The sequence below is a fragment of the Polyergus mexicanus genome, unplaced genomic scaffold, assembly GCF_030449975.1.
Source record: "Polyergus mexicanus isolate NDT 795.1 unplaced genomic scaffold, iyPolMexi1.0 SCAF_11, whole genome shotgun sequence".
Lineage (NCBI taxonomy): Eukaryota > Metazoa > Arthropoda > Insecta > Hymenoptera > Formicidae > Polyergus > Polyergus mexicanus.
This window is the reverse complement of record NW_027223331.1, coordinates 3,446,192-3,461,979: the sequence shown is the minus strand read 5'-3', so window position 1 is coordinate 3,461,979 and position 15,788 is coordinate 3,446,192. Positions and strand designations below refer to the sequence as shown.

The 15,788-nt window shown below is 36.5% G+C and overlaps 1 protein-coding gene across 8 annotated transcripts in view; it reads left to right on the top strand.

Moving 5' to 3' along the window:
* The window catches only part of Dscam1 (Down syndrome cell adhesion molecule 1), a 68,086-nt gene that overhangs the window by 13,677 nt on the left and 38,621 nt on the right, over positions 1 to 15,788 (top strand). For 2 of the 8 annotated variants that reach the window (XM_070303973.1, XM_070303972.1), the window contains exons 6-7: positions 5,228 to 5,377; positions 12,337 to 12,463. In XM_070303973.1, coding sequence (XP_070160074.1) covers positions 5,228 to 5,377; positions 12,337 to 12,463 — 277 coding nt within the window. Of the gene's footprint in view, positions 1 to 439; positions 608 to 3,196; positions 3,359 to 5,227; positions 5,378 to 8,148; positions 8,273 to 12,336; positions 12,464 to 12,899; positions 13,033 to 15,007; positions 15,210 to 15,551; positions 15,676 to 15,788 lie in introns of those variants that run through there. The other 6 variants (XM_070303975.1, XM_070303974.1, XM_070303970.1 and 3 more) reach the window with 5 other exon arrangements.

The following is a 15,788-nucleotide window of genomic DNA, read 5'->3' as shown; positions in this document are numbered from 1 at the left end:
CGATGTAATATGCATTGTTGGGACTTGAAACAATTTCTGTATTCTCTTCTTCTCCCGCATTCTCATTTCCCTTCCTCAAATGAATTTGCGACACTTTCTTCTCGTTCGATCCCCGACAATTGTCGGCTGCAACTCGCGATCATTTCGACTTTTACTTTCGAATCTGCTACAGTCTAGTGTAATCAAACACAATGAAAAAGAATTGCATTTATGAGCGTATTTGAGTGTTACGAGATAAATATCAAAATCATGTCAAAGACATGTCAAAGATTATACGAAAATAGATCTGAAAGCGATAACAGTTTCAGCGACGCAAAACATAATAGCATTATAGAATTTTAATCGTCTTTCGGTTCAGTTCGAGTAGCGTGCGTCAAAGTAGATAAATTATGATCAGATATATTAAATCATGATCTTTTCGAGAATTCGCGCATTGCAGTGGTTCAGCAATTCTACGAGACGAGGGTCATCGACGAGTTCGTCTTACGCGGAAATACGGCAACTTTGAAGTGCCTCGTGCCCAGCTTTGTGGCGGATTTCGTAGATGTGATTGAGTGGCAGGCTGAGGATGGCTCCACGTATAATACGAATAGTCAACAGGAAAAGGGTACTTAACGTTATGCCAGTTGCACGAAATTATCAGCGTTAACGGAGTAATATTGTTTTAATCTTTTGTGACATTTAATTTTTCATTCTACAACCTTAAAAAAATTAGTTGTTTCGTAATGCAATCTTTTCTAGACGAATCATATTTCTTTTTGTGTATCCTCTTAAAATCTGTCAATATATTTATTTTCATGATGAACCATCTTGCAAATTGAATTACGATGTGCTCGTCTCAGATGAGTAGAGATGATCCATCTGTGCATATATGAAGCACATACGTTATTCGGCAGGACGCGCATTCTCGGATAGTGGAAAGAAGGATTGGTGGTTGATGGGATGGAACGCGGATCTTGCTGAAAGTTTGCCCTTTCCGATTCAGCGATCGGCAAGGGTGAATAGAGGCAGAGCATGCGGCTGGCAGTGACTTCGTTCGGTGTGATCCTCGGATTAGGTTAAGCCGGATTAATCGGGTCGAGAAGCAAATTAATGCTCGCGCGATTCTAGTTTGATCTACTTTCAGTAGAGAAAGAGAGAGGGAAAAAGATGATCGTTAAAAGATTATTTCTGGCGATGTAAACGAATTTACTTTACGGCCGCAAAGTCAGTATTGGAAGATATTATGATATTAATTAATAAAGTATATAACAAACATTAATGTATTAAATTTACTTTGTTTCAATTATACTGTCATATATGAATAATCGTAATTACGCTTTTTTATTTAATTCGTGGACACGAATATTATTGTTTAAAGCATTATTGCATATTTCAAATATAGATAGTGAAATCTTTTAATAAATCAGAATACGATAAGAATAGAAGTTATGATATAATTTTTGACATAAAACTTGGTTTATGATTGCTTTAAAAAATATTATTTTTAAGACACGAGTCATCTTCAATAATCTCTCATCTTTTAGATTGCAACATTTCAGTATGTCATTCGCAGAATGTGAAATTGCTGTAAAATTAGACGATGAGAGCGCGGGTTTACTCGTGGGCATAATTTGCTATTAGATTAAGTCGGATTAATCGGATTGGTGTCCATCGTGCAATCAAAATTTGCTACGCTTGATGGAGGCACGACCGGAAACTAGTTACAGCAGTCAGTTTGCCGACAGCCAGGTTCATTGAAATTTTAATCGGTGCAGTCGCGATCAAAGCGCGCACCGACGACACTCACAGCTAGAACAAACGCTAAACTCTTTTTTTCTCACTTCATTGCAGTGGTCGCCCAGTACTTTGAAGTTCAAGTTTACGATCAATTTGCGATACGCGGCAACGCGGCTATTTTCAAATGTCAAGTTCCCTCGTTCGTGGCCGACCACGTGGACGTGGTCGGATGGATCGATTCCAACGGCGGCAGTTACGTCGCCGACGAACAATCATATGGTAGTCATAAATGAAAGGATATACGTTGCATCGTATTTTTTTTTCTTTGCAAACCGGAAGGACACAGGTTCTCCTTAGACAAGGCGCAAATCACCAAATAAGAGAACTGGCTCGATCATCGAGTTATTCGATATCTTGTACTTTCTCTCCTTTTCTCTTATCGATGCCACGCATTATGCTTCTTTGTTTTAAGCGTATAAAATGCATGTAGCGTAAATAGATTGTTGCGATGTATATCTGCACGCAACCTGTTTATTGAATGCAATGAATTGTAATATTGAATATCGATCGTGTCTATTTCAAGACCGGTCGTACGACCAGTTCTCTTTGACAAATGCAGGAACGTGTTCTTCACAGCTGTCCGCGACAATAGGACTTATTTTAATTCGCGGACGTGACGGTGACGTGAATAAAATTCCCGATAATAATATATTCATATATGATATATCGTCGAACGGAATTTATCCAGTTATTGAAAATAGTTATGATTACCATGAGTTCGAGAACGTCTGAATCGTTTGTCGAGCACTAACTTTCACCATAAATTCTAGCGCAGTTTAATTACATAATTACTAAAATATTTTTGTGCTTAATTAAGCAAATAACCGGTTTTGTTATATATATATTAATAAGATATTTCTGAGCATAAATTTTATTTCGTAATATAAATTTTGTAGTGACACAAAATATGTCGTAATATTAGCATTGCTGCATGAACATTCAAAGTGGATTCGTTAAAGCGTAAAATAAATTCAATATTTTGTCGGCTAACAAACTATCTGAATTAATATAACAGATGTTGATTTCGAAATATATGTATAAGCCCACTTTTGAATAAATCAAATTCAGTTAAGGAAATACTAAACCATTGCGTAATAAACTGGAACTGAAATGAAATTATTTGAAATAAAATATTTTTAAAAACAATATATTTTAAAAACTCGCGTAAACATGTATAAATATAATAAGATCGGAAATAAAAAAATATTTAGTATTCAATATAAATATCGGGTTATTAATATTCAGCTATTAATCATTAATCCCAATACTTTGTGTTTATCGTAATAAAACTTAAATTTTTTTTTTTTTTTTAATTCTGTCTGTTATTAAAATCATCAATTGTTGAACGATCGACACGTCCTGTTAGATTGGAGATTTGCGTCTTATGGTAAAACCGGAAACCGATGTCTGGTTGCAGTTGTCGGGCAGCGGTATGCAGTGAACGTGATGGACGAACACGTCCTTCGGGGGAACGCCGCAATTATCAAGTGTCACATACCGAGCTTCGTCGCCGAATTCGTCGAGGTTGACTCTTGGATTGAAGACGAGACTACCGATATATATCCTAGCGCCGATTACGGTACACGATGTATAACATTTCATGTGTTATCTTCATTCTGCTCGAATGTCGCGCGAATCTTCTATCTCTAAGACACTGCGAAAATGGTATATCTACAAAATTGACACATTCCGCAAAAAAATTCTCGAAAGATAAACGCACGAATGTGTTCTGTGAACGGAATTATATTTTATTTTTGTATTTTTCTTCTCATTTATATTATTCTATCATGAAAATTATATATTTTGTGAGGTAATATTTCTACAGAAATATTTCTATCATTTTCTTATACATTTGTATTACGGTAAAACTGCTACGTTTTTTTCGCATTACTCGTTCGATAAAATCAGAATTATGGTACTCGGTAAGCTATTAGTATATCGTAATGTAGTTCAAGGATTCTCTCATGAATCGTCCGATCATCATCCAGTAATGACACTCCGCTTGACGATCGCTTTTGTATTTATGCTAAAATTATTCTCGGCTTGACCGTGACATATAACAATGCGACCTTCATTTACAAAATCTGTAATACGATGGTCTCACACAAATTTTAACAAATATGGAAACGCAAATAGGGAAAAAGAGAATGACGAGAAAAGGAAATGAATTTTTTTTTATCGAACACACTTAGTTGCCAAGTGGCAAAAATTCAGGTCGTCTAAATCGTTCCATCGGTCTTCGACTCTATCGACCAGATAATCAATCGAACCACGCTATTGTATCACGACACGCGTGCAAACTGCAAGATATATTTGTAATCGGACGCCCCTCGTTTAAAAACTACCGTGCAATGCGGGATTCTATATAAAAATTTATACGACGTTGACTGCCGCTGCTCGCGCTGTTCCAGACCTCTCTTCCTCTTTTCCACCGATTTTTTTCCGGTCATTTGATCGGTCTATCCGTCTCTTCTCACCTGTGTGTCCTCCTCTGTGTGTGATAGTAGCTAAATGGTTATGGATACCGCTTGTGTCCGATCGCATGTAACTAGTTCGTCTATCCAGGAAGTCTAGTTCGCCAATGAGACTCGGCCGCAAAAGCGATCAGATTCGTTAGAGGCGTTGAAACTGCAGTTTCAACCACAATAGAGAATAACTAAAACGGATTAACGAACGGTACGTTATATCTCGTTTATTAAGGCAAAAGTAATTTGCGTTAAATAATGCTGTATTGCATACGTAGATATTTAATTAATTTAGATATTGTGAAGAGATTTAATATCTCAGATAATTAATATCTGAGAATAAGATAATAAGAACGTCTTTAAAAACGTTTATTAATAATACCTATATTGCTAATAAATTTTATAGTTATATACAGGATGAAAAAAAGTGTCATCTTGGTCTCTTCATTTTTATTATAACAAACACAAAGAATAGATTTCCTGGATGTTTCAATAAGCAAGAGGAATGTTGCGCGCCATGTATTTTCACTTACAAAAAGATAAAAGTATGATTCTGCATAATATCTTTTTTATTCGACGCAAGATTCCCATGCTGTTGTTTGGCGAACGTGCTTGGGTTTCGTAAAGAATTCGTCGAATGTTGAAGCGAGAGATTGACGAAGGGTTCGTGACGATTCAGCGTTCGACGAAGGACACCGCATGTTTATTAATCGAGACGGCATTATGCTCGAAGTAGATATTTCGCAATTTTATATCTTTATATCATTCGAGCATCGTGCGACTGCATCGTGCATCGGGATAATCGATTTCTCCTTGATACTAATAATACGCGTGTGCCTGTAATTAAGCAAATAATCAATTAAATGATTGATGATATTATGCGATATTAAACGCAGTAATCAGTCGATCGATTATCCTGACGAGTCGCGTAAGAGTGAAATTAATGTGCGATAACTAATGTATGTTATTCTGAACGGGTTTAGATGGAAAATACTTGGTGCTGCCATCCGGAGAATTGCACATCAGGGACGTCGGACCCGAAGATGGATATAAGACTTATCAATGTCGCACGAAACACAGACTCACAGGTGAAACTAGACTATCTGCTACGAAGGGACGTCTCGTCATTACCGGTGAGTCAAAACGCAAAAGCGTCTTATTCCTTTTATACGGAAATTACGATTCTGATTCAACATCGTTTTCTATAGAAACGTTTCTCGATAATCGTTCGATGTAATCGAAAGGGTACAGCTTCATTAATCAGCGTTATGCATCTATTTCTCAAATGAAATCAGAATCGTATTTCTATTTTCGGACCTGGATACCATAATTCATATTTTCAATTTGATAGAGAGATTAGTATAAATTGATTGCAGTGTTGATTTTATTTTATATAGAAAAAATAATTTTAATTATAAAACATAATTACAAAATAACTATTTTTTAATAAAATTATTCTTGCTTAACGATTTGTTTATCTGTCGATATAATAAATATAAAAACTCAACACAACACACATTATATAACAAAAATTTATAAAATATTATATATATATATATAAATATTATTTTATATATCTCTTATACACAACTCAAAAAAATTTTTTAATGTCAGTTTTTTAATGTCTTTAGCATAAATTATTCATCATATGGCGAGGTGTCTGGGTTCGAAACTATTATCTAGGAGACAATTGATTTTTTTTATAACAGAAGAATTTTACAAAAAATTGATATTTCAAGCAATATCATTATTTAATCTATGTTAATTTTATCAATTATACAAAGTATTTTTATATTATTGGAAAGTCGATTGTCTCTTCGGATCTATAATCACGTTCAATGAACGTGCAATCGTTTGGGCCAACGAGCTTGATCGACTTCTCACTCGGTTTCTTAGAAAATATTAATTATTAAGAAAGATTATTCGATTTTTAGATCAGCATTTAAATTTTATTGTTTTAAAGAAGTCGAAACGCATGTATATATTTGGCGCGATCAAGCTCGCGGGTGAACCTGAATGCTGGGACAGGGTACCCCTGCGGGCACGCGCCACCGCCCCGCCCAAAACTCGACTCTTGGCATGATCGGTTTCGAGAGTAATTGTGCTTAAAGAAAGATAAATGAAAAGAAAGAAATGTATATACATGATTTGGGTTGTGAAATTCTTTCGACGCTCCGCGGCGCCTTCCGCGATCTCCGGGCTCTGTCCTTCGCTCTCGCGTGGTAAGTTTACGGAACATGTTCTTTCAGCTAAAAATTTTATTGTATGGACGTTGCGCACGTTTAATAAACGTGGCATTAAACGCATCTGCGTTCTGTGCTGCTAATTAGGCGAAATCGATCGAATCATTTTTCACCTTTACAGCAAATTAGCAGTGATATTTAAACCGTTAAGTGCGACAGTGGTATCAGCTACGTTTTCCTTCTCATTAAAAAAAAAAAAGAAGTATTACTGCATTTTTTAATTTGCTATCTTTTTATAAATATTAAAAACTTTAAATCAATTGCATAGAAGTAATATATGTAAAGATTTTACTTTTAATTATATCTTTATATTCGTGATTTATATATTATTATATATATTTTACTCAACGGTTTATCTTATCACGTAATTCGGTTAATTCAAAGCCAAATGTAAGATTCTCTTTAATATACTTCAAAAGATTCTCTACATTACAATAAGATATTGAGTGCGAAATTACTTCGCCACTCTCCCATAGCTATTGAATATTAATCGGCAGGATGACACTGATAAGCGAATCGCTTTTTGTAGAGCAAATTTGTGGAGCCATTGACAGTGCGCAATGCAATAATTTAGGAGCTAACTAGAGCAAGATACAATATAGCCATAATAACGATGATTAATGGAACGAACGGGGAGAGGCTTGGCAAGGGCTTGACACAACTCTCTCTATACATCTAGTCTCATGACTGACTTTTTGTTATGCAAAACCCATGGGGAGTATACAATCAAAGTTTTCTACGATGGATAACTTAAACGATTTTTCCGTGAGCTTGGAAGGCAACGTACCATTTTTGTGCCCTCCTCAAAGATGATCAATACCGTAGGTATGATAATCTTGAATGCAGAATAATTTATGGTTGTCCATTGGAAATTTTAATTTTTTTATACGAGACAGTATTAATATTGCTTAATAGCGAAATGATGAATTACATACTTTTCTTTATCTATGCTATAAATAATAATAAAATGACAAGATATAAAGGTATATCATAGCAGATTAATCAAAGTTGCAAGAGCAGATTATTAATTATTTCTGCTTATTTATTCTGATTATTAATTATTTCTCTTATAATTGTCTCTGCTTAAAAATGGTAAAATTGAATGTATTATATTACGGAGAAAAAAAACAGAAAAATTTTTATTAACTATGGTCTTATACTTTTTGATTATGTTTTTGATATTTTATAGTTATGATATATAAAATTATTATAGCATATCTCTTTGCAAAGTATCTTGCTCTTTCGCAACATAGCGTGTATATATATTTAGTATAGGGGTTCCCTGTTCCTTTTCACTGATTTAGGTAGATTATCTAGTATTATCGTTCTTTAAGACATGAAATTTACTTGTAATTAATTCATCATCCATCCTTCGGAAAGGATAAATTCGTACTTTATATTATATCAAAGTTACAAGCGGGGGACGCAAAAACAAAAACGACGTGCTTTTTAGAACCGGTGGGCAGCGTACGTCCAAAGATTCCGTCGACAGATGACATACGTGGCATCCGGACGTTCGTCGGAGGCTCTCTGGTCCTGATATGCCCGGCACAGGGGTTCCCCGTTCCCCTGTACAGGTAGACACATTAACAGAGCGCGAGTCCTTCGGGATGACCGTTCGCCGCGGACGCGCAAGTCCCAATTATAAACGATATGATCAGAGCCGATCGGCAGCGTGAGGCCCAAGTTTCCGACGATCGACGACTCCAGGAGTTTTCGCACGACGAAGGACGGCTCGGTTACGTTGCTGTGCCCCGCTCAGGGGTTCCCTGTTCCCTTGTACAAGTAAGTCGCTCAGGGCGCGGAAATCATTGTGTTTTCTTCTTTTTCTTTCTTCTTCCTGGATCCCATGATGTGACAGAACCCGTGGGAAGTGTACGCCCGAAATTCCCCAGCATCAGCAATATAAACGGCCTCGTTACATTCACAAATGGAACTTTGCCGCTCCTGTGCCCTGCTCAAGGCTTCCCGGTTCCATCATATAGGTATTATATCATTGATTGTCGCACTAGAGTCTCTTGCGAATCTTGGTTCTCCATTTAGGAATTGCGATTAAATATTCCGTATTTACGGTGAAGCTGGTAATTAGCAATGATAGCACGTCCTACATTGTGACGGTTTTTGTTTCACATTACATCTTTTTTTAATTAGCGATATAGCTTCAATTTAATATGGTCTTTAATAAACAGTAGCATAACTGCATTTTATAACGATTTTATTTATAATTTTATTTTTTCTTGTTTTAATATATCTTTTTGTTCATAAAAATTTAATGATTTCATAATATTTTTGTAATATAATAATTAGAGAAAGAGAGAGAAAGGGAGAGAGAAAGAGAGACAGAAAGGAAAGGCTGTGTTTCATTTTTTAAGACTAAATATGGGGCGAAAATCATTTGCATCTGTAATCCTTGTGCACGCAGAAATCGTCGCAGCGCCGAAAGATAAAAATCGCGCCATAATAATGCTTTTATGATCGATCACGACATCTCAGAAAATTTGAAAGCGTCTTTAGGGGTTCCCCGTCGTCTTGCACATGTACGGTATCCCAAAAGGCGATAGTATATATTTGATTAAATAATGTTTAGAGCCGGTCGGCAGCGCGAAACCAAAATTTCCGACGATAGACGACATCAGAGGATTTCGCATGATCAAAGATGGATCTGCAACTTTATTGTGCCCCGCTCAAGGGTTCCCTGTTCCGTTTCACAAGTAAGTCGAAATTCGCGATTCGTTGCATCGTTGTTTTCTCTCATAATTGTCCTCTTCTTCTCTTGGGCTGTGACTGACAGAGCCTGTAGCAAGCGCACGTCCAAAACTTTCGAGTACCATCAACTTGATTGGACTCGTGACGAAGATCAACGAAAGCTTGCCGCTTTTCTGTCCTGCGCAGGGATTTCCGTTTCCGTCTTATAGGTAGGATAAATTCTCTCTCTCTCTCTCTCTCTCTCTTTCTCTCAAGTCGGTTATAATACAGTTTTACAAGTTCTTAGAATAATACATTTTACGGGAAACAAAAAAATTTTAATAAGCTAAGCATTTTTTATAATAATTCCTGTTATTTAAAAAATATTGAATTATGACATGAAAGTGTAACATCTGGATAAATAAGAAATTTCGAGCTGGTTACCCTCTTTTAATACGTTCAAGGGATTCCCTGTCCCCAGGCATACATAAATGGTAACATTGTCATGTTGTCAGCACGTTTCTGACACGTTTCCTTTCACACTCGGTCTTTTTGTAGAACCCGTAGGGAGCGTACGCCCAAAGTTTCCGACAATGGACAACTCGCGTGGATTTGTCTCACATCAAGGAGACACTTTGACTCTACCCTGTCCTGCTCAAGGGTTCCCTGTTCCGTCGCATAGGTGGGAAAAGGTTATATCGCGGTATATTTAGATTTTAGGAATAATGAATGAAATTATAATGCGAAAGCGGCAATATGCGAGCGACGAGCAATTAAAATCGCAACTATTTTTTCAATATTACACAACAATTTAACAAATTTATTTTTTATTATTTATTAAATTTTTATTATTACTAAGAGATGAAAACCGAAAAAAACGGCACGAACTTTCCGTTCAACCCAATTTATATATTTTTATAATTTATATATTTTTTAAAATTATTTTATTCATAAAATAATTTAAAATAATTAAAATTATTTTATTCTTAAAATAATTTAAAATAATTAAAATTATTTTATTCTTAAAATAATTTAAATATTTGTTTATTAATTAATAACGCGTTTTAGTAAATATAAAATATTAATATGACCTGTCTCAGCAGTCAGTTTTATAACAATTTAAATCGAAGGAAAATAAAAATTGTAGAAATTTCACCGATTATAAAAATTGATCCTTCACAGTTGCGATAATGCGATTGTAGATTCGCGTTGTACGCTCGTCCTTTCTTTCGCTTTCTTATAGACCCAGTCGCCAGCACAAAACCAAAATTTCCGATGACAGAGAACTCGCGTACGTACACAGTTCACTGCGATCGGTCGCTGACTCTCATGTGTCCGGCACAGGCCTTCCCCGTTCCAGCCTTCAGGTACACAAAGTGTCCATATAATAAGAAAGTAAATGCGTATAGAGCTCCTATATCTGTTGGTGCACGACCGCAATGCGAAACAAAGAATAAGAGAGGAAATTGCGGACTGATACATGTGCACATGTTGTTTTATCTTCTTCTTTGATCCCTTGCAATTTCTATAAATAATAATCGATAAATATATTCATTTATTTATACAAAATATATTTAAAGAGTAGCAGCATTTTTTTTTAAATAATTACAAAAATATCAGTCGTATATATATTTATTAAATATTATTGTTGTCGATTATTTAGAGTTAGTTTAATTAAACTTAATTATTACCGTGCTATAATTTGCAATAATATTCTGGTTTAGTCTATATAATTGATAATATAAATAGCAGAAAGTGAATCTCGTGTTTATCGATGTTTCTTTGGCATCTTGGAACTTCCGTAGAACCAATCGCAAGCGCTCGTCCGAAATTTCCGTCGTTGGCGGATTCGCAGACATTCAAAGTATATCTCGGCGGTGCAATGACATTGCTGTGTCCTGCCCAAGGGTTCCCCGTTCCATCGTACAGGTAAAGACTTCTTAGTGTGTACCTATCGCAAAAAAATAATATTTTACATCCAGAACCAGCGTCCAGCACGCGCCCGCAATTATCCGGCTCGAGTGATCTTCAGCGATTTAGCGTTTCTTCGCATAAAAACGTTACTCTGCTTTGTCCTGCTCAAGGATTTCCGGTACCTTTCTATAGGTAGGCGTAGCAGTTATTAATTATTTTCAGAATATTAAGGGATCTTAAAAACCTATTTTTACATCTCAGCATTTCCACAACGATGTTATTTTATCGAGAAATTTCATAAACTACTTCACACACATATTTTCGATATAATTTTTCTCTAAGATTTTTATTTCATTTAATTTCGTAATTAGAAAATTTTAGAAAATTACTATTGTTGTTATCTTTCTCTCTCTTCTTCCTATGATAGGTTAATTCGATAATATTACTCTTGGCTCGCTATCAATGCAGAATGTTTATCGGTGAAAAAGGGGCAAACCCTATTCCAGCATATCAAGAATAACCTGGTGCCGCTTTGTATATATCGGACTGTCTAGCGTTCTGTTTTTAGAACCCGCGTCGAGCACGAAACCTCAGTTTCCATCCGTAAACGACGTTGGGTTGCGCATTACAAAAGACACGGGCTTTACGTTGCTATGCCCGGCTCAGGCGTTTCCGGTCGCCACGTATAGGTAGGTCGATGTATTGGTCGATCTCTCCGTGTATTGTCGTGGAAAAAGGAGAATTGCGAGAGGAAGTATCCGAGAGTGTCTTCTTTTTCTAAGGATGTTACTCTGTCCCAGTATCGATTTCTTGTGGCAAAAACGAAGTCTGTAGTTAATCTCAGTTTTCAATCCATCGACAATAAATTCTTTTACAGATTTGTATTGTTTAAATATTAATTCATTTATACAATATTGCGGGGTTTTATTTTTTTTTTAATTTTTATATTTCTAAAAAATAATTTCTTTCAATTAACGAAATCAATACATCAACTTTACTCTTGACTGTAAGTTTAATTTGTAGAACCGATCGGCTTTGCGAAGCCCAAGTTCTCGACTATCGATAAAAGCCGTACATTCGAGATCGCGGAAATCAGAGGTCTGACACTACAATGTCCTGCTCAGGCGTATCCTGTCCCAGTCTTCAAGTACGTAAGTTTATGGATGTAAAACGCGCGGGGGATGATCGATTTCCTACGGCCAAACGATATTCGATATTCGCTCGTGTGTATTTTTTGATATGACCTGTAGAACCGTTGTCGAGCTCAAAACCGAAATTAACGGCGCTGGACGTGAAATCGACAAATCCGAATGCGATATTGGGCTCCATCGCGACTTTATTGTGCCCCGTTCAAGGGTTTCCCGTACCGGCATTCAGGTAAATTGCTCCTTAACTTTATATTAGTCAGAGCTATCCTCGCCGTCTGCCTCAGGACGGTCTTTGATCCTGTTGTGGGTGAAGTCATCAAGGACACGTCACGGCAAGTAATTATCCTCCCCAGTGTTTTACGATGGTTGCCGAGCACTGGGTAGTCAATAAAGCGCGTCTGATTGCCAGTGGAGTTACCTTGTCCCGGTGTATGGCTTTTCTTAAGCATTAAAATAGAAGAAAACAAGATTGTCGATTTGCGGTAAATGTTATTTAGGGATCATCAATCGAATAACAATTTTTGTTAAAAAAAATCTATGATTTTTTAGATTATTTTTAGATATGGCAATAATTTCATCTTGAGTAAACACATAGAATTCCTATTAATTTTACTGTGATAATTATACGTAACAATTATCTTCGAAAATCTGGTTCTCTTTTGTAGAACCGGTTGCCAGTACAAAACCAAAATTTCCAATGACAGAAAATTCTCGTACCTACACAACGTACACAGTGCAACGTGATCAGCCATTAACTTTGCCATGTCCAGCTCAAGCATTCCCCGTGCCGAGCTACAGGTATATCAAATGTATAGATATTATCACTGTGTATATCGGTTGATGCGTGGTTACGATGCAGAGAGATATTGAATAAACGCGAGGGAAAGTGGATATTAAAGGACAGCCATTGATTTTTCCTTCCGGTTTAATCGCGTCTTTGTTATTAAAATATTCAGATTCCGCTTAGTTTCTGCGCGGTCTCTTCTCGGCTTTATAGCGTACCGTAGAAATTTAATAACTGTCGTTTTCTATTTCAAATCAGGACTGGGCAGTATTTCAAATATACATACATAATTGACATAAACATTTCAGATATAAAATACTACACATTGCTGTTTGTATCGCGAATAAAAATTTTTAGAATAAAAATTTTATTCATTGTTTAGCTCTGGTTTGAAAAAATAAAATATTTTATGTATTTGACAATAATTATCATTTTTATTTTTATTTTTTAATTTCGAATAGCATTTTATATGTATATGTTGTATTTTTTGAAATACAATTTTATCCTGCCTCCGATTCTTTGTCGGGATACCCAGTCTCAGCATTCGCGAAGCGCGTTACGCGATATCGACACGTTTGACATTTTAACGTTCTTTCAATATAGAGCCGGTGTCCAGCGCGAAACCAAAGTTCATAAACGCTGACATAAAAGTGGTGAGACCGACACCTAGCTCCACCGCGGTGTCGATGACTTGCCCTGCTCAAGGGTTCCCTGTCCCCATTACGCGGTCAGTAACAGTACCAGCTTGCGTGCTTAACAATGCTTATTCTCGTTCTCGTACGCCTCTTAGAACCCACATCGAGCGCAAAACCTAAATTGCCGAGTATACGTAAAGTTGACTTCATGGAGACTAAATCGCATGATGCGATAAATCTGATGTGCCCGGTGCAAGGTTACCCTGTTCCAATTTCGAGGTGAGACATAGATATATTTCATCGAACATAGCTATGTTGAAACAAGCGGAATTATACGTTCGATATTGAATTTTTAATTTACGATAATTTATTTTTATTTTTACGCTCACCGGAGACATCTTGTCAATTAATTGTATAATTAATTATTTTCGCGCGCGGATATTATTTTTGTTGACATTATGAATTGCCACGAGCGATTGATCATTCCATCGTTCAACGTTGTTTCTCGTAGAACCGGTCGGGTTTAAATCACCGATCTTCTCTACTGATGATACGTCTAGAGCATATCCTAGACGTATGGGTACGGACGTGGTGCTTGCCTGCAACGCTCAGGGATTTCCTATTCCAATTGCCAGGTAATCTCTCGTAAGAGATTCTTACGTTTCTCGATGCAATTTCCATCGATTTCAGAACCGATAGGTGCCAGGTCGCCGAGATTAACATCGGATGATTTAAGTCGTACAATCGGAAGATACGAAGGACAACCCATTAGTATTTTCTGCGCTGCTCAGGGAAGTCCTGTGCCCGCTACTAGGTAATAGCTATTGAAAAGTTTCATGATTGATCTTATAAAAAGAAAAATCACGGTTTTTGTATCGATGCAGGCAAAAATCGAAAGAAAGTGAGCCAATTCGTATATTGGTTGACTGAGGTCGAGTTTCGTTTTTAAGGGGAAACTCTGTTCCCGCTATGTGTAAACAGAATAGCTTTCTACATAAATTAACATTCTTTAGAGCCCGTTGGCAGCAAAGCACCCGCTTTTGCGGGCGATGCAAAGTTGTCTCTATTGGTGCGAAAGGCTAACATGGACGTTAGTTTGCCTTGTAATGCTCAGGGTCATCCTCCACCAATATCTAGGTACGAAATTCAATATTATTAATTAATGAGAATGCAAGAGAGAGTGTTATCGAAAGCGATAGTATCGCAGTATTATTTTTACTTTTAAAGAAAAGGAGTTACTAAACTTTATCTTATGTAAAGAGGAGAAATATAATTATGATATTTATTCAAAATATAGCTTGTTTCTATTAAAAATAAATTTCATAATGCGTCGCGTGTAATAATCTATTGTTGGCAAGAGGAAGCCCTGTCCCCGCTTTGAATGCATGAACGAAAATTAGTTTCCGAGCAACAGCGAGTCGATATTCTTTAGAGCCTGTCGGAAGCAAGGCGCCTGCCTTTGCCGGTGAAGCAAAGATATCTCTATTGGCACGGAAAGCGAACGCAGAAATCAATCTTCCGTGCAATGCCCAAGGCCATCCTCCTCCCGTGTCTAGGTATGACATTTAATAACGATTCGAATGACATGAGGATCTCTCTTGCAAGTAATAATATGATATGCTATAGAAACAAAAGACACTTAAAATTCCTTTATTTTAAAGGATAACTTAAGTCTTTTAAATTCTATCTTTCTAACATTTTATATTATATTTATTATATTACATTTAATTATTATTCACGGGGCTAAAGAAATTCAATTGTGATTTTTCTCTCGTATCTCTTTTATGAAATAATCGCGCGAAAAAAGTCGACGAGGGGAACCCTGTCTAAGGGTATTCAATCACATGAAACACATCTTTTACGGCGCGTGACATCAATTCTTTTGTTCTCTTATTTAGAGCCGATGGGCATCAAGGCGCCCGCATTTATCGGAGATGTTAAAACGTTTTCTATCGTTCGTAACCGCGGATCGAAAACCAGTATGCTGTGTAATGCGCAGGGGCATCCTGTTCCTGTAACCAGGTACCAGATAATTGCGTTATAATTGAGAATTTCAAACCGCTTTGCTTTTACAGTACATCTTCGTAATACTATTAGCAGTAATAGATTAACAATTCCGAGTACGATTACTCGAT